Consider the following 16,329-nt stretch of genomic DNA (forward strand, 5'->3'; position numbering starts at 1 on the left):
TGGTGAAGATGTTGTGAAGATTGTTGAGATGACAACAAAAGATTTAGAATATTACATAAACTCAGGATTTGAGAAGACTGATTCCAATTTTAAAAGAAGTTCCACTGGGGGCTAAATGCTATCAAACAGTATTGCATGCTACCAAGAAATTGTTGTGAAAGAAAGAGTCAATTGATGTGGCAAACTTCATTATTGTCTTTAAGAAATTGCCACAGCCATCACAGCCTTCAGTAAACACCCCCCTGAGCAGTCAACAGCCCTCAACGTGGAGGCAAGACCCTCCAAAGCCAAAAGATTACAACTTGCTGAAAGCTCAGAGGATGGCTAGCATTTTTTAGTAAAGCATTTTTATTTTTTAAATGTTTATTTATCTATTTTGAAAGAGAAATAGAGAATGCGAGTGGGGGGAGGGGCAGAGAGGGAGGGAGAGAGAAATCCCAAGCAGGCTCTGAGCTTTTAGCACAGGGCCTGATGCAGAGTTCAAACCCACTAACCATGAGATCATGACCTGAGCCAAAATAAAGAGTCAAATGCTCAACTGACTGAGCCACCCAGGTGCACCAGCAATAACATATTTTTAAATTAAAGTATGTACATTTTTTTTAGATATAATGCTGTTCCATACTTAATAGACTACAATATAGTGTAAACATAACTTTTACATCTACTGAAAAACTAAAAAATTCATTGACTCATTTTATTGTGACATTTGCTTTATTGGAACCTAACCTGCAAAATCTCTGCACATCTCCTGTACAATAATGAAAATGATGAATAAAAGAGTCTACAAATAAGAAAAATGTCTTTAAGAATGCTCAAGAAAATTAAAACTTTCCAGACAGGACAATTGTCACATTGGACTTGAAGGTAAGAGGATCGTCCATTATGAGATCAAAATGTTATCACAAGCAGAGGGATGCACAGGTGATATTTTGAAACTATCAATTCTGAACAGTTAAGTTTCTACCTCAAAACACGACAAAGAACCAGAGATCTCTGAAGAATGATTTATTGGGACAAGTAAGGAAGCAGAAGAAGTGAGACTGCTATGCAGAAGACATAAGGGGGTCACAGAACTACATGAGGGGACTGAGGGGAGCCAACAGAATGCAGATATAAGAGGAAAATGTCTAGAGTTGGATTGAGATTAATCAGTGGGGCTGGATTGAGATGCATGGAATGCAGCAGGGAGTGGGTCATCTTTGGGCTATGATACTCGATACTCAACGAAGGGCAAAGACCTGGCTGGTCTCTGGAAGCCAAAAGCAGCTCTGGGATGGGATCTGCAAGAGCAAGTAGATAGAATGCCTAGGTGTTCCAGAGGACAATGACTGTGACCACTGAGGTAGTCATGAAAAGCAGGTAGAGGCGGAAGAGCAGGGTGTCCATCATGTGGCTGAACTGCACCCACAGGGCAACCAAGTGCTGCTTCTGAGTCTCATCTTCCTGCTTGTCCCTTGTTGACCCAGGACGCACATTTAACTCTGCCTCTCTGGGACCTGGCATCTTCCCCACTAACTCCACAGGCTCCTTCACACCTACAGAGAGACAGAGGCTCAGCCTGGGCCATGAAGTTCACCTGGGGTGGAAGGAACAGGGAAGGAGATAGGAGCAGATAAATGGCTGTGTGGGAAGAGGAAATGTGGGCAGTGCTGATTCTCCTTACCTGGCAGGTGGGCAGGGGGGAGGCCCAAGGGTTTATTTCTCTTCTGGAGTGCAGTGGGGCAGCACTTCATTGGGCTCGTGCAGTAGAGGAGCAGAGAACGGAGCCACCAAGGCATGGGTGGGGGCTGGGTGGTAGCCAGGTGCAGCAAATAGGTGATGAAAATGGTCTCCAGTAGGCTCACCACCATCAGGGACAGACACAGGGCAAAGTAGACACCTGGAGGGAAGGTAGGTCTACATGTGGGTCAGAGGCACCACCTAGGACTTCTCTCTTCCAATCCCACCCGGCAGGCTTAGAGCCTCCTTTTCCCAGTATGTCTCTCTTTCCTGAGCTAGTTTAGTCAATCCTCCCCATCCTTCTTTTCCCAAAGACTGAAGACACCGTACTGATGAGGGGGGTGCCATTGGTGGGAAGTAAGTCATTCAACATGAGCAGGAAAACATTGTAGCCCAGCAGAAGGGTTATCTTGAATGGGGCACGATTTCCACTTTCTGCTGGCAGGTAGAAGCTGAGGGCATCGATGGCAACCAGAAAGCCACTGGGCACCAGAAGGTTTATGATGTAGAGTCTGGGCTTTCGCCTGATGGCCACCTTGGGGGAGGAAAGAGAAGGAAGTGGATAAGGGATTTGGAAGCTGCCAGGAATAGTAGTGATTTTTTGTGTCTCTGCCTTCCTTGTTTGTCTGATATCACCCTGAGATCTGGAGCTATGTAGAAGGCAGCTTCATAAATAAGTATAGAAACTGCCAAGGGCAAGTTAGGCCAGAGCAGTGAGCTTTAGGAAAAAGAATGCAGCCAAGAGGGAAGGTTTGGGTCTGGCAGAAGTAAAACTGAGAGGGGCGCCTGGGTGGCTCAGTTGGTTGAGCGTCCGACTTCGGCTCAGGTCATGATCTCACGGTTCGTGGGTTTGAGCCCCACATCGGGCTCTGTGCTGACAGCCAGCTGAGACCCTGGAGCCTGTTTCAGATTCTGTGTCTCCCTCTCTCTCTGACCCTCCCCTGCTCACGCTGTCTCTGTCTCTCAAAAATAAATTTTAAAAAACATTAAAAAAAAGAAGTAAAACTGAGAAACCCTGAAACTTGAGAGATACCCGGTTGGTAGAGATTCTAGGTAAGGGTAGAAGGAAGCAACTAAGAAAAAAATCAAGAGCCTCTGAACTCACATAGAACATGATCTGATCATATAGGCTGGTGCCCAGAGACATCTTTGGGGTGGCCTTGTTGATGCCCAGGAGCTCCCAGTCTCCATGGGTTTGAACGATATCCCGAGACGTATCTGCTATTTCCCACACTTCTTTCTCCGTGCCCAGCAACATATTCTCCACTGAAAGAGAGATCCAGATCATTTCCCAATGATACTGTTTCCTGTTGATTCAACTACATTCTCTTTTTTCATCCTTTCATTCAACATGTATTTTTGAGTACCTACCATTATGGCAGAAAGTTTGCAAGAGCTAGGAATCGTAATCAACAATATAGGCTTGGGTTTTCCCCTTATGGAAAATATTTAAACATCCACAGAGCCCTAATCTTTCCTCTATTCATACACCTTAATCACCATTTATTCATAATTTCTTTATATTTTATTTTCTGTTGTTTAATTGGTTGCTCTCATTCATCCACATCCCTGAGCCCCCACTGCAACTCACCTGTGTAAAGGAATGAACTAAAGGTGAGTGTGCAGTTCTGCTGGTCAAAAGGGAAGTAGAAGATGTCCAGGTTACAGATGCTGGTCACCTTCATGGGTTTCTTATATCTGATGCGACCTTCATTACTCACGTATGCTGTGAGGCCTTTTGGGGTCTTATCCACATTCATGCTGTAAGAGAGATGAGGTGGGATGCAGGTAATTTGTTTTTCTTTTTACCTTTCCAGACATTTCTCATCCATCTAATACTTTCAGTGTCTTCAATGGCAGATTGTAAATTCTACTGATTCCAGAAAATGGGACTTCCCTCGGGCTATCCCCAGTCCTTAATACGTACAACTCAACGATGAAAATGTCTGGGAGCCATAGATTCTTGGTTGCCACGCTGATCTTCGTGATGCCCTCACACTCCTCTGGGTTCCATCTGATAAATGGGTTATCCCAGACCTAGAGCCCAGGCGGAGGAGAGGTGAGAGAGCCTGATAGAAATCGAGGCTATTTTTTTGTCCTTTGATTTTTCTTTAAAAAAACGTTGTGAAATATTTCAAGCACATAAAAAGTATATAAAATAATAAACATGTTTCTATCACACAACTTTGTGGAGTCAATATATTGATAAATTTACTTTGCTTGTTTTTAAGAAATAAGAATTACAAATTGCCTTGAAGTTCTCTGTGTTCATTTCTTCATAAATTTTGATTCCTTTCCTTTCCCATTTCTGTGAGAAATTACTGGTGATCAGAGAAATATTATCCTTTCTTCAGTAGAAATGAGATTCAGGGCTGAAAGATCAGTAACTTAGCCTCTCTGAGCTAGAATTTCCTTAGTGTAAAATACAGGGATTAGTAGGTATCAAATGAAATAAGGCATATCAATGGATCTGGAAACTGTAATGTTGTTCATAGGTATTATGTATTAGTATCTAGCATGACTTCAACTATCTCCCAGACCTCTTTCACCAGTCTTTATTGTAGGGGGACCTTGAACAAGCACTTGGGTTCTTTGAAGCCAAGAGACTTCATGGTCTTCCTCTCCTTGGCAGGTACCAGGCATCACCCTCTCTTGTCTTCGGGATGACCTTTCCAAACCCTCTTTTCCAAGTCTGGCAAACTTCTGTGGGAACCGTTTTCAAGGATTGTCTAATTCTGGGTGGGCTTGTCTAGTCTCAGGACACTTTCTTTTTTTTTTTTTTTTAAATGTTTTATTTATTTCTAGGAGAGAGAGAGACAGCGTGAACAGGGGAGGGTCAGAGAGAGAGGGAGTCACAGACTGAAACAGGCTCCAGGCTCCGAGCTGGCAGTCAGCACAGAGCCCGACGCGGGGCTCGAACCCACGAACCGCGAGATCATGACCTAAGCGAAAGTCGGACGCTTAACCGACTAAGCCACCCAGGCGCCTCATCTCAGGACACTTTCAACAGCAGCTGCCGTTTGCGAAACCACAGGCAGAACGGAAGGAAGGCCCTATGCACATTGAATAAAAATTTGTACTAGATCAGTGCTCTTCAAGTCTCGCTTTGCATATAAAACACTTGGGGATCACCTTTGCATATAAAACACCTGTAGATTCTGGTTCAGTAGGTGGGGTGACTAACTCATTGTTATTTGCTCAGCATTTTGCTGGTTTTAGCATTGAAAATTCCATGTCCTGAGAATTCTTTGGTCTGGGGTATGCTGGGATGGTTGGTCACTCTGGATGGGACCCAAGATTGTATGCATTTCTAGGTTTCCAGGTGGTGCAGTCAACTGGTGCTGCCCATCTGGGAACTGCATTTTGAGAGCAAGAGTTGGTGATCATTAGTATTATTCCCCTCTTCTCTCCTTCTCTTCAATCAATCTTTTAAAACTGGAAACTTAATTCATTTACTTTCATTTTTTCCCTCTTGTTTTCTAATTAATGCACTTAAGATATAAATTTTCCACTGAGTTATACATTGGCTATATTCATAGATTTTCACGCGTAGGGCTCTTTGTTTCTAATTATTTTGTCATTTCTATTTAATTGTTTTATTTTTTCTTTAGCCCATAGTATTTAGAAGTTTAGTTATGGGGGTAAGTTTAGTTTTAAATTCCCAAGAAATAAGGCTTTCTGGGGGAGGGCTCTCTTTTTCCAGTTAGTTTCATTTTCTTGTATTGTGATCAGATTGTGGTGTAGATAATTTCTGCTTTTTTTGAGTTTGTCGAGGTCTTCTTTGTGGCCCAAAATATAGTCAGTGTGGGAAAATATTCCATTTGTATCAGAAAAGGTTATGAATGATCATTGGTACAAAGTTTGATGTTTATTAAATCAAGTTTCTTAGTTGTGCTGTTAAAAATCGCAGTGTTTTTATGCTTTTTCTACTTGATTTTTGAAAGCAGTATATTGAAGCCTCTCACCATGATTGAGATTTTTCAATTTCTCCCTCATGTGTTTCAGAGATATATTGTTAGGTACATAAAGGTCATAATTATATCTTTGTTTAAAATCCTTTCTGACTGTAAATGAAGGGAGAGAATAAACAATATTGGCCATACCATTTCCAGCCACAGGAATGATGACAAGAGCTGTAGCTGTTCATCCTGCCAAAAGAATTTCCTGTTTCCAGTATGAAATGGGTAAGAAGTCTGTCCATCCCTCCCACTCCCCATTTTTTTAAAGTTTATTTTTGAGAGAGAAAAAGAGAGTGCATGCCTGTGAGCGGGCAGGGGTGGGGGTGTGGGCAGAGAGAGAGAAGGAAAGAGAGAATTCCAAGCAAGCTCTGCACTGATAGTGCGGAACCAGACACAGGCCTTGAACCCACAAACCATGGAGCCAAAATCAAGAGTAAAGAGTCCACTGCCTAACCAACTGAGCTACCCAGGTACCCCTCCCACTCCCCATTTTTGTTTACCAACCCCTCAGGTATGTAAAAATGGTGCTGTGATCAAGGTCAACATGTAGGTCAAGGACAAAAGCTTAATTAAAACAGAGGTGTTGGGCCATGGTTGGGGAGAATTCACAGCAGGGGTTGGATTAGAGTAGTGTTTTTTCAACCCTGGCTGTATCTTAGAATCACTTGAGGAGCTTTAAAACTACTGAAGTCTGGGTTCCATCCAGTCAGAAGCTCTGGGAGTGGAGCCTGAACAGTGGTATACAGTCAGGGGAGAGAATCACTGGGTGAGAAAGAAAAGAAATTCTCTTCCATGTGCTGTTATACCTCATCCTGTTGAACCAGACAGAGCTTCTTTGAGATTCCCACAGGGCAAATGACATTTAGCAGTGATGGAGGAAGGTACAATGTGGACAAGGGCTTTTGGGGTTGTTTTGCCAGGTTGGGAAAAAATTAAGGGTTAGAGGGGTCAGCACTCACCACATCTAGGATGGCAGACATAGTAAAGGAGATGTTGACTAGAGTGGGGATGCTGAAGTTGGTGACTGGACGGAAGGCCTTCCTCTCAAACACTGAATCCAGAACAGTGGGATACATTCCATGCTGGCCAAACCCTGAGCAGTTAATGATGAAGGTACTGCCCCTTCCTGTAGTGGACATATAATGTGTGAGGAGAGGGAGAGAACTCTCCTGTTGCCTATGTGAGAGGGTCCTATGACACGATCTTGGGGGTAGTCTGTGATAATAATGATAGCTAACATTTATTGAGCATTGACTATGTGCTAGGTTTCCTCTAAGCCCTTCAGAGGAATTCCCTCAATCCTCCCAAGCCCCTATCAGGTAGAAATTATTTTTATCATTATGTAATAAATGAGTCAACTGAGATGCAGTAAGAGGAATTAAATCCCTGAGGTCAAATATAGAAGAGGCAGAAACTGGATTTGCTCTGAACCCTGGCTTGTTTGATGTTGCTGTAGTATATACCCCCAAGGATGAGATGGAGACTAGGGAAGGAGTGTCACCAAGAGGATCACCAGATGCTGGGTGCTTCCTTCCAAGACCAGGGAGGATGGGTTGGGCTGGAAGGCAAATGATGGCAGCAAATGTGGTAAGCAGAGTTAGGGCTCCGGCTGCCCTTTTAATGTTTCTGTTTCCATGCAAAGCATGCCCAAATCTATATGCAAACTGCCCCTGGGACAGTGATAACCATCAGATAGGATTCCATTCTCAGGGCCCCAAAGAGAACACACCTATTTCACTTTCACTGCCCCAAACTTCCTTCTCCCTGTTTTGCTGCTCAACCTTCTATCAGTTTTCCAGTTTGAAGCTTTTGAGGTGTTACCTTCCTCTCCTTTCTTCCCTCTCTAATTATAGAAATTTGTTAGAGGAACAACAGCCTGGAATGAGAGAGATGGTTGTATGCCAAGGACATCAAGCCTTACTCATTCCCAAAGTCACAGTGCTCTCCAGACAAAGCTTTGAATCATTCTATGAGCAATGAATATTCATTTGACAATCATGGCCAGTGAGTGACCAGAGGAGCGTCTCTAATGTCCTCTACTGAGTAGACTAGTACAATTTTTTCCTCTTCCTTGTACTGACCTCTAAAGCTGCCTCTGGTTCAGCTCTCCCTATGCTCCCATATCCAGAAGTTATATGACAACCTAAGGGGGAGAGACGACATTTACTAATACCTATCATGTGCCAGGCAGGCGCTATGCTACTCACTTTCTCTCAGTGAATCCTCACCACTCTGCAAGGTACGTCCTATTTTACAAATGAGGAAACCAGAGCTCAGAGAAGTCAAGCGATTTGCCCAGGTTGCATAAGATGCAAAGTGAAGGACCAAGATTCAAACCCAGGTCTGTCTGTCTCCAAATCCCATGTTTTTTCCATTTTACCATGTTAACTTCCTGAAAGAGAAGCACACTCTATTTTCACTCTCCATTTGCTACCCTCTGGCATCTTACCTAACCTAGAGCCCTTGGGTCCTGTAAGTGGATGGGGAAGTTATGGCTAAAAGTGAGCACTTTGCTACCATGGAGTGAGTTTCATAGCTGCAGAGAAAAAGAATTATACCTGTGTGTCGAAAGATGGATAGACATTGAGGCTAAATGGAAGAGAAGACAATTAGGGATGGTTCACGGGAAGAAAAATAGTTCCTGTGTGGCACATCACTGGAAGGATTTTTTTTTTTTTAGTTTATTTTTGAGAGAGAGAGAGAGAGAGAGACAGGCAGACAGAAAGAGGCAGAGAGAGAGAGAGAGAGAGAGAGAATCTCAAGCAGGCTCTGCACGGACAGCACAGAGTCCGATGCGGGGCTTGAACTCCTGAATCTTGAGATTTGAGCCAAAATCAAGAGTCATTAACTGACTGAGCCACCCAGATGCTGCTGGAAGGATATTTTCTGTCTTCCAGAGAAGGAAAGTCTATTCGGGCATTATTATAACAAAGTTATGAAATAACAATATCCATTTTAGATCATCTCTGGGATTTGGAAATTTGAAAGAAGTTTCTAGGTGTTCAACTAGAGTCTCTGCCTCTTTCCCTGTTGTTGCCCTTTTCTTACCTTGAAGTAGAAGACCAAGAACAAGGAATAAGGGAAATCTCTCTTTGTGGAACCAGCTTCTTTCCATCCTCTTTGTCTAAATTCTTCTCCAGGAGTGTACCAGTACCCAGGAATTCCTAGAGTAAAGGAGCACAGGCCACACCTAGAGTCTAATTTTGAATACTGATAGCATTGGTTGACCACTGACATTTGTTACCTTCCTGGAAAGAGAGTTCTGGTTGTCTTGTTCTTGCCCATGCTGGAGGTTTCATTTGCACTTAAGACTTTCTTATATATTTCACTACAATGTGTATGGTTGTGGATTAGTTGATAGGTATCACATTAAGACCTTCTTGTGATCTCTCAGTCCGAGGAGTCAGCTCTTCAATTCTCAGCCATTTAAAAAATATTATATTCCCTCTACCTTTTCTCTTATTAGACTTATGTTGAATCATTTCCTTCTTTAACCTCTCATATTAGTTTCCTACTGCTGTTGTAACAAATCATAAATTCAGTTGGCTTAAAAAAACACAGATTCACAGGGTGGCTCAGTTGGTCAAGCGTCTAATTTTGGCTCAAGTCATGATCTCATGGTTTGTGGGTTTGAGCGCCGCATCAGGCTCTATATACTGACAGCTCAGAGCCTGGAGCCTGCTTCAGATTTTGTCTCCCACTCTCTGCCCCTCCCTTGCTTGCATTCTGTCTCTCTCTCAAAAATAAATAAAACATTTTTTTTAAAATTTAAGAAACACAGATTTATTATTTTACAGAAGTCTGAAATGAGTCCAACTGGGCTAAAATCAATGTTTTGCCAGGGCTGCATTCCTTCTGGAGGCTCTACGAGAAAATTCATTGTCTTGTCCAGTTTTTAGAGGCTGCCTGAATTTCGTGGTTCATGGTCCCACTTTTCCATCTTTGAAGCCAGCAACATTGGCAAGTCTTTCTCACACTGCCATCTCTGTTTTTCATGCTCTTCTCTCCTCTTTCATTTAAAAAAAACTTCTGTGATTACAGTGGACCCACCTGGATAATCCAGGACCCTCTCCCTATCTCAAGGTCAGCTAATTAGCCAATTTAATTCCGTCTGCGACCTTAATTCCCCTTTTCCGTATAACATGTTCACAGGTGTCAGAGATTGAGATATGGACATCCTTAGAGGACCATTATTCTGCCTAACATATCCCTCTTTCATATTTTGCACCCCTTTATCTATGTCCCTCGTAATTCTTTCACATCTTCTTTCCAGGTAATGGATTTTCTTCTCTAGTGTATTTATTTATTTATTAATGTTTATTTATTTTTGAGTGAGAGAAAGAGACAGAGCATGAGCAGGGGAGGGGCAGAGAGAGAAGGGGACACAGAAGCTGAAGCAGATCCCAGGCTCTGAGCTGTCAGCACAGAGCCTGATGCTGGGCTTGTAGCCACGAACTGCGAGATCTTGACCTAAGCTGATGTTGGACGCTTAGCCGAGTGAGCCACCTAGGTGCCCTTTCTCTTTTGTATTTAAACTATCCTCTAATTTTCCACTGAGTTTTCAATTTTAGTTACCTATTTTTTTGTTTCTATAAGTTGTATCTGGTTCTTTTTTTCTCTCTCCCTTCCTCCTTCCTTCCTTCCTTTCTTTCTTCCTTTCTTTCTTTCTTTCTTTTTCTCTTAGCTTCTTCTTCATTGTGGTTTCCAATATTTCTTTAATCTTTTATTATTTAGAACCGCTAAAGCAAAACCAAAATGGAGACCACAGTTTGAATATACTCCTAGACTGAACACTCATAGTCATCAACCAAAACCTAAAACTGTCTTGATTTCCCCAAATGCTTACTCTGACCTTAAACAAAAGTTAACATTTCTTCATGTCAGCATGACCTTAAAACTTCTTAGCCATGGGATGCCTGGCTGGCTCAGTTGGTGGAGCATGGAACTCTTAGTCTTGGGGTGGTGAGTTCAAGCTCCACATTGGGCATAGAGGTTACTTAAAAAAAAAAAAAAAGCTTCCTAGCTAATCAGATGCAAAGTAAGCTTGCAATGAAAAAGAATCTAAGTTTCTAGATTAGAAACCAATCCACAATAGAAAATGTACTTCCACATTTATGGTTTATAAACTGAGCTGTAACTGCTGAGAGTTGAGTTTCTTAACCATTGTGGTGGTTTGTTCAGTTTGTTCCTTGCTCAATATAATATTCATATCAACTAGAGCTCTCTGAATTTCTTTTGACAGAACATATTTATTTTACATCTCCATTCAGATTGTTTTATTACATCTAGTTCTTGGTATGCTGACAATTTTGCTTTGTCTCATGAGGTTTGTTTCCTCATATGATTTGTTAACTCTTTTGATAGTAAACTCATCTTCAGTAGGAGGTTATTTCAGTGGGAGTTTCTAGTGCCTGGGTTGCAAAATTTCCCTACAAAGAAAATTGTCATTTGTTTCTGCCATAGCCTTTGGATTTTAACCAGGTCTAGTCATTTTGTGTGTGTGTGTGTGTGTGTGTGTGTGTGTGTGTTTGAATTTTTAAGAAACTTACATCATATGTGTGGTGTAAATTCAGACTCAATACCAATATGAGACACAGGCTTGGTGTTTCAATTACTTGCATATGACTCCTGGCCTCAAGTCTTTGGCTACATTTTATATTCTGAGATAGAGGGAGTAGTGGATGGCCAGCTCAGAGATATGTCATTCTGCAGTCTACTTGCTAATGATGTCAGAACATAAGTGATAAAAATCTCATCTGGGGGGGAAAAAGATGAGAATCTGTGTCTTAAATTTTTTTACTAAAAAAATTTTTTTTAAATTTTTTTTTTTATGTTTTATTTATTTCTAGGAGAGAGAGAGACAGCGTGAGCAGGGGAGGGTCAGAGAGAGAGGGAGACACAGAATCCAACCAAAGCAGGCTCCAGGCTCTGAGCTGGCAGTCAGCACAGAGCCCGACGCGGGGCTCGAACCCACAAACCGCGAGATCATGACCTAAGCGAAAGTCGGACGCTTAACCGACTAAGCCACCCAGGCGCCCCTAAAAATGTTTAAAAAACATTTATTTATTTTTGAGAGATAGGAAAAGACAGAGCACGAGCAGGGACTTAGCAGAGAGAGAGGGAGACACAGAATCCAACCAAAGCAGGCTCCAGGCTCTTAGGTGTCAACACAGAGCCTGATTTGGGGCTTGAACCCACAAATTATGAGATCATGACCTGAGCCAAATTTGGAGGCTTACCTGACTGAGCCACCCAGGTACCCTTGTGTCTTAAATTTTTAAAAAATGTTGATTTAATTATTTTGAGAAAATGAAACAGAGGGAGCATTTATATGAAATGTTCAGGAAAGGCAAATCTATACATGCATAAAGTAGATTGGTTTTCTGGGTCTGGCTGTGGAACATGGGTTAGCTGTAAATGGATGTGAGGCATTTTATTGGATGAAAATGTTCTAAAACTGATTTATAGTAATGGTTATACTATGGTGAAGTTACTAACAGTCACTAAATTGTACCCTTAAATAGGTGAATTTTATGGTATATAAAATACCTCAATAAAGTGGTTTTTTTAGTGGCTCTTAGTCTAAGAGATATAAGCAATTAAAAGCTATAGGGTCTTTCCTTAAACCCTCTAGCCTCAGTTTCCTAATCTGCAAAATATTCTCTTTAAAAAAAAATTTTTTTTAAGTAGGTTTCATGCCCAGCATGGAGCCCATTATGGGGCTTGAACTCAAGATCCTGAGATCAAGACCTGAGCTGAAATCAAGATCGGACACAAGTAAGTGAGCCACGTAGGTGTCCCCCAATCTGCAAAATATTCCTGCTCAGGGGTCATGCTAATCTTCTCTTTATCATTCCAGTTTTTTATTTTTTATTTTTAATGTTTATTCATTTTTGAGAGAGAGACAGAGCATTAGCAGGGGAGGGGCAGAGAGAGAGGAAGACACAGAATCTGAAGCAGGCGCTAGGCTCTGAGCTGTCAGCACAGAGCCTGACATGGGGCTCAAACTCATGAAGTATGAGATCACGACCTGAGCCGAAGTCGTACGCTAAACCAACTGAGCTACCCAGGCGCCCCTCCAATTTTAATATATATGCTGCCAGAGAAAGTACCAAATATTCTTAATAATAGTACCCACCTCTCCAAGTTAGTGTATGATTAAACGAGATAAGCTTATGAAGCATTTAGCACAATTCCTGGTACAAAGTAAGCAAAAAAGATTAGCTGTAGAAAAAGTTTTGTGTTTTAATGGAAAATTATACATCACATATAGCACACCCTTCAGGGTGTGCTCTCTGATTCTAGCTGTGTTTCTTGTCTTTCGGCTATTTTACCACTCTTGAAAGTTGTAGATTGCTGAAAGATAGGTGAATTTTGTCCTGTCTGGTAGAGATGCAATTAACTTTCTTCCTCCTTGTGGAAAAATTAATTTTGTGTCTACTTACAATTCATCTCACCATCCCATTATTCCATATAAAGTTGTGTCCTTTTGATTTTTCCTTTGAACTAGGTATAACATCTGCTTGGCCCCCTCATAAAAGGAAAATAAAAATTTTAACATATGTTCATTTTTATATCTGTATAAAATTCATGATTTTGCTTTTTTCTGAAATTATCTTTTAACAGTTTTGGAAATTCCACCAAGATGCCCAGGGGATTCACCTTATTCATCAGGTAACAAGAGCCAGGTAACATTCATCAATCTCATGGGTGGCGTAAACCGGGGCACATCATTTCTTGGCTTCCCAAGGTAAATCCAAAGAGGCAATAGGACTTTTGTGACTCTCTGTTTTTCCAAATTTTAGTTTTGTTTTCAATTTGTTTTAGCTGGTAAATTACTCCCAATTGGAAATTTGGTTTTATGGTCTGATCATTTGATGATTTCTGTAAATGGATTAATGGTCTGTAGATAGCTTGTCCCCATGGGATGAAAAATGTTAGAGACTGGTTTGTTAATCTTTTCTATTTGTGTGTTTGCCTATTTTGAGTTCAAATCAATGAAGAATTTATATCTGTTGTGGATAGAATAGACCTTTTACATGGACCATGGAGTTTTATAATTTTGTGTCTACTCTTGATCTATGGATGAAATTTTAAAATTTAAACTCAACGTTCTATTTGCACTTGTTTGTCTGTTGTTACATCTATAGTTCAGAAGGTTTTTACCTCTCATTGTATGAAAGTGAAATATTTTCTACCTTCAGATGGCATTACTAAATTGATTATAAGGTCTCTCTAAGGATCTGTATTCTGATTGGCTTATAGAAATAAATAAGTACTTTTATAAACTGAATATTCCTCATTTCAAAAGGGAAATATTCAACCAGGAAGTTGAACTGGTAATACTCTCAGTGTGCTAGACTTAAAGAGTGTTCTTATTCTGACACAGAATTGTTAAGACTTCAAGTTCACGTGATTTAGGTAATTTTTTGGCAAATGAGACTGGTTTAGTAACTTTGGCTTAATAAAAGGAGCAATGTAGGTGCCTGGGTAGCTCAGTCGGTTAAGTGTCTGACTCTTGGTTTCGGCTAAGGTCATGATCTCATGATTTGTGGGTTTGAGCTTTGTGTTGGGTTCCGTGCTAACAGTGTGGAACGTGCTTGGTATTCTCTGTCTCCTCTTCCTCTGCTCCTCCCATGCTCACTCTCTGTATCTTTCTCTCTCAAAATAAATAAACTTTAAGAAAATAAAAAGAGCGATGTTTCCTTTCATTTATCAGTGTTACAAGTTTATGTTTTTATTCTACTTTGAAAAATTCTTCCTAAATGTATGCAGATTTACTCATCAAATAGGTAGCATTACTTCTACTTAATTTTTAAGGTTATGAAAAACATAGATTTGTGTTTAACCAAATTGATTCATTATTCTGACAGTAATTATTTTATTATTTTGTTTATTGAAAATGTATTTCAGTAGTAACTGCTTTGTAGTATGTCAGCTTGAAGAGGATTTGTAAGGTAGTTAGGTAACCTAAAGCTTTGGACTGATACTAAATTGAGTTCATGGATATTTATTGAATGTTTAGATCATTTCTTTTTTTTTTTTTAATGTTTTTTATTTATTTCTAGGAGAGAGAGAGAGAGAGAGACAGCGTGAGCAGGGGAGGGTCAGAGAGAGAGGGAGTCACAGACTGAAACAGGCTTCAGGCTCTGAGCTGGCAGTCAGCACAGAGCCCAACGCGGGGCTCGAACCCACGAACCGGGAGATCATGACCTAAGCGAAAGTCAGACGCTTAACCGACTAAGCCACCCAGGCACCCCTGTTTAGATCATTTCTAAACTCAAACACTGATTACTAAACATAATTTTGAGTTTACATATTTTTGCTTCTTCATTTTTGTTTTGTAATAATAGCTGATGTTTATTGAATGCATGGTTCCATAACATTTATAAGAATTATTTCTTTTAATCCACAAAACAGCCTTATGAACTGGAACTGTTAGTCTTCGACTTTTCAGGTGAGGAAACAGAGGCTCAGGGTTGCTAAGGAACTTGCCCACGGTCACATAGCTCGTAAGAAGCCCGGAGGTGCAAGATGAACCCAGGTAGTCTGGCTCCAAAGAATGTGATCTTAGTCATAAAGCTATACTTTCTCTGTTTGGGCAGTACTGCTCCTGGCTAGGCTCTTGAAACCCCTTTGTAAGTTCCTCCCCTGGTTTGTTAAGGTCAGCCATCTATCTGTTTCTGTTTGTTTGTTTTGTTTTTATTGAGATATAATTGACATATAACATTATACTAGTTGCAGGTGCACAACATAATAATTTGATATTTGATATATTGCAAAATGATCACCACCTTAAGTCTAGTTAACATGTCACCATACAAGGGTGCTTAGGTGGCTTGGTCAGCTGAATGAGTTTTAAGTAAACTTTAAAAAAATAAAATAAAACATGTCACCAAGCATAGTTACAAAATTTTTTCTTGTGATGAGAACTTTTAAGATCTATTCTCTTGGCAACTTTCAAGTATTTCAAGTAATGACCATGCTGTACATTACGTCCTCGTGACTTATTATTTTATAAGTGGAAATTTTTGCCTTTCGACCCTCTTCATCCATTTCATCCTCTGTTCTTATTTTATATGCTCTAAAGAGGCAATATAATTATGTTCATTTTTGCCACTTAGAAAAAGTATAAAGTTTGTAATATATATGGTGGTAGAAAGCTGTGTTAGGAACTGTGGTAATCCAATAGAATGCTGGTATGTGACATTGCACAATCACCCACTCCCCACTCTTAACATTTTGAGGGAAAAAAAAAGAAGCAGTCTCTCATGTCCAGAAGCGATCTGACACTTACAGGCCATTTGTTCATTTGTAAACAATCTTATAGAATACGAACCTCAGATGTGATTACCCTGAGACCATGACAGAATGAGAAAAAACAAGGCTACTTCATAATTTTGTCTACTCACATACAAAAGCAAGATAACTATGTAAAGCCACAAAATACCAAATATTTCCCCTCTTGCATTAGGAAGAATTTAGAATGACAATTACTTTTTTTTTTTTTTTTGGTGGTTGCTAGCTTTTTTTTTTAATCTCTTTAATCTTTCTTTTCTTCTTTTTTTTTTTTACAAATAGTTTATTGTCAAATCAGTTTCCACATAACACTCAGTGCTCATCCCCACGAGTGCCCTCCTCCATGCCC

General features: G+C 40.5%; 2 protein-coding genes across 4 annotated transcripts in view; one reads left to right on the plus strand and one right to left on the minus strand.

The window, feature by feature from the left end:
• ABCC5 (ATP binding cassette subfamily C member 5) overlaps positions 1 to 16,329 on the plus strand; it is a 168,255-nt gene that overhangs the window by 2,703 nt on the left and 149,223 nt on the right. The window contains exons 1-3 of one of the 2 annotated variants that reach the window (XM_077754473.1): positions 5,888 to 5,906; positions 12,372 to 12,458; positions 13,308 to 13,355. In XM_077754473.1, the coding sequence (XP_077610599.1) occupies positions 13,327 to 13,355 (29 nt within the window). In that variant the 5' untranslated portion in view covers positions 5,888 to 5,906; positions 12,372 to 12,458; positions 13,308 to 13,326. Of the gene's footprint in view, positions 1 to 5,887; positions 5,907 to 12,368; positions 12,459 to 13,307; positions 13,356 to 16,329 lie in introns of those variants that run through there. The other variant, XM_077754472.1, reaches the window with a different exon arrangement.
• On the minus strand, positions 1,309 to 8,796 carry LOC144223637 (5-hydroxytryptamine receptor 3E-like). 2 transcript variants are annotated; one of them, XM_077754478.1, is made up of 9 exons: positions 8,730 to 8,796; positions 6,641 to 6,807; positions 5,826 to 5,870; positions 3,650 to 3,759; positions 3,314 to 3,483; positions 2,828 to 2,988; positions 2,053 to 2,257; positions 1,667 to 1,882; positions 1,309 to 1,538 (listed from the first exon to the last, which is right to left on the minus strand). In XM_077754478.1, the coding sequence occupies exons 1-9, from the start codon at positions 8,794 to 8,796 to the stop codon at positions 1,309 to 1,311; spliced, it is 1,371 nt and encodes a 456-aa protein (XP_077610604.1). The 2 variants fall into 2 exon arrangements, with proteins under 2 accessions (XP_077610604.1, XP_077610605.1); XM_077754479.1 differs by lacking the exon at positions 5,826 to 5,870.

This window comes from Crocuta crocuta, unplaced genomic scaffold (assembly GCF_008692635.1).
Source record: "Crocuta crocuta isolate KB4526 unplaced genomic scaffold, BGI_CrCroc_1.0 scaffold70, whole genome shotgun sequence".
Lineage (NCBI taxonomy): Eukaryota > Metazoa > Chordata > Mammalia > Carnivora > Hyaenidae > Crocuta > Crocuta crocuta.

Bases quoted from the DNA above. Each gene is read 5' to 3' on its own strand.
- LOC144223637 (XM_077754478.1), bottom strand. From the start codon at position 8,796: ATGGAAAGAAGCTGGTTCCACAAAGAGAGATTTCCCTTATTCCTTGTT. The intron at 3,760-5,825 runs GTATGGCCAATA...CCTGGGCTCTAG, and splicing joins CATTCCTGTGGCTGGAAATG to GTCTGGGATAACCCATTTAT. The intron at 2,989-3,313 runs GTGAGTTGCAGT...TCTCTCTTTCAG, and splicing joins TAGTTCATTCCTTTACACAG to TGGAGAATATGTTGCTGGGC.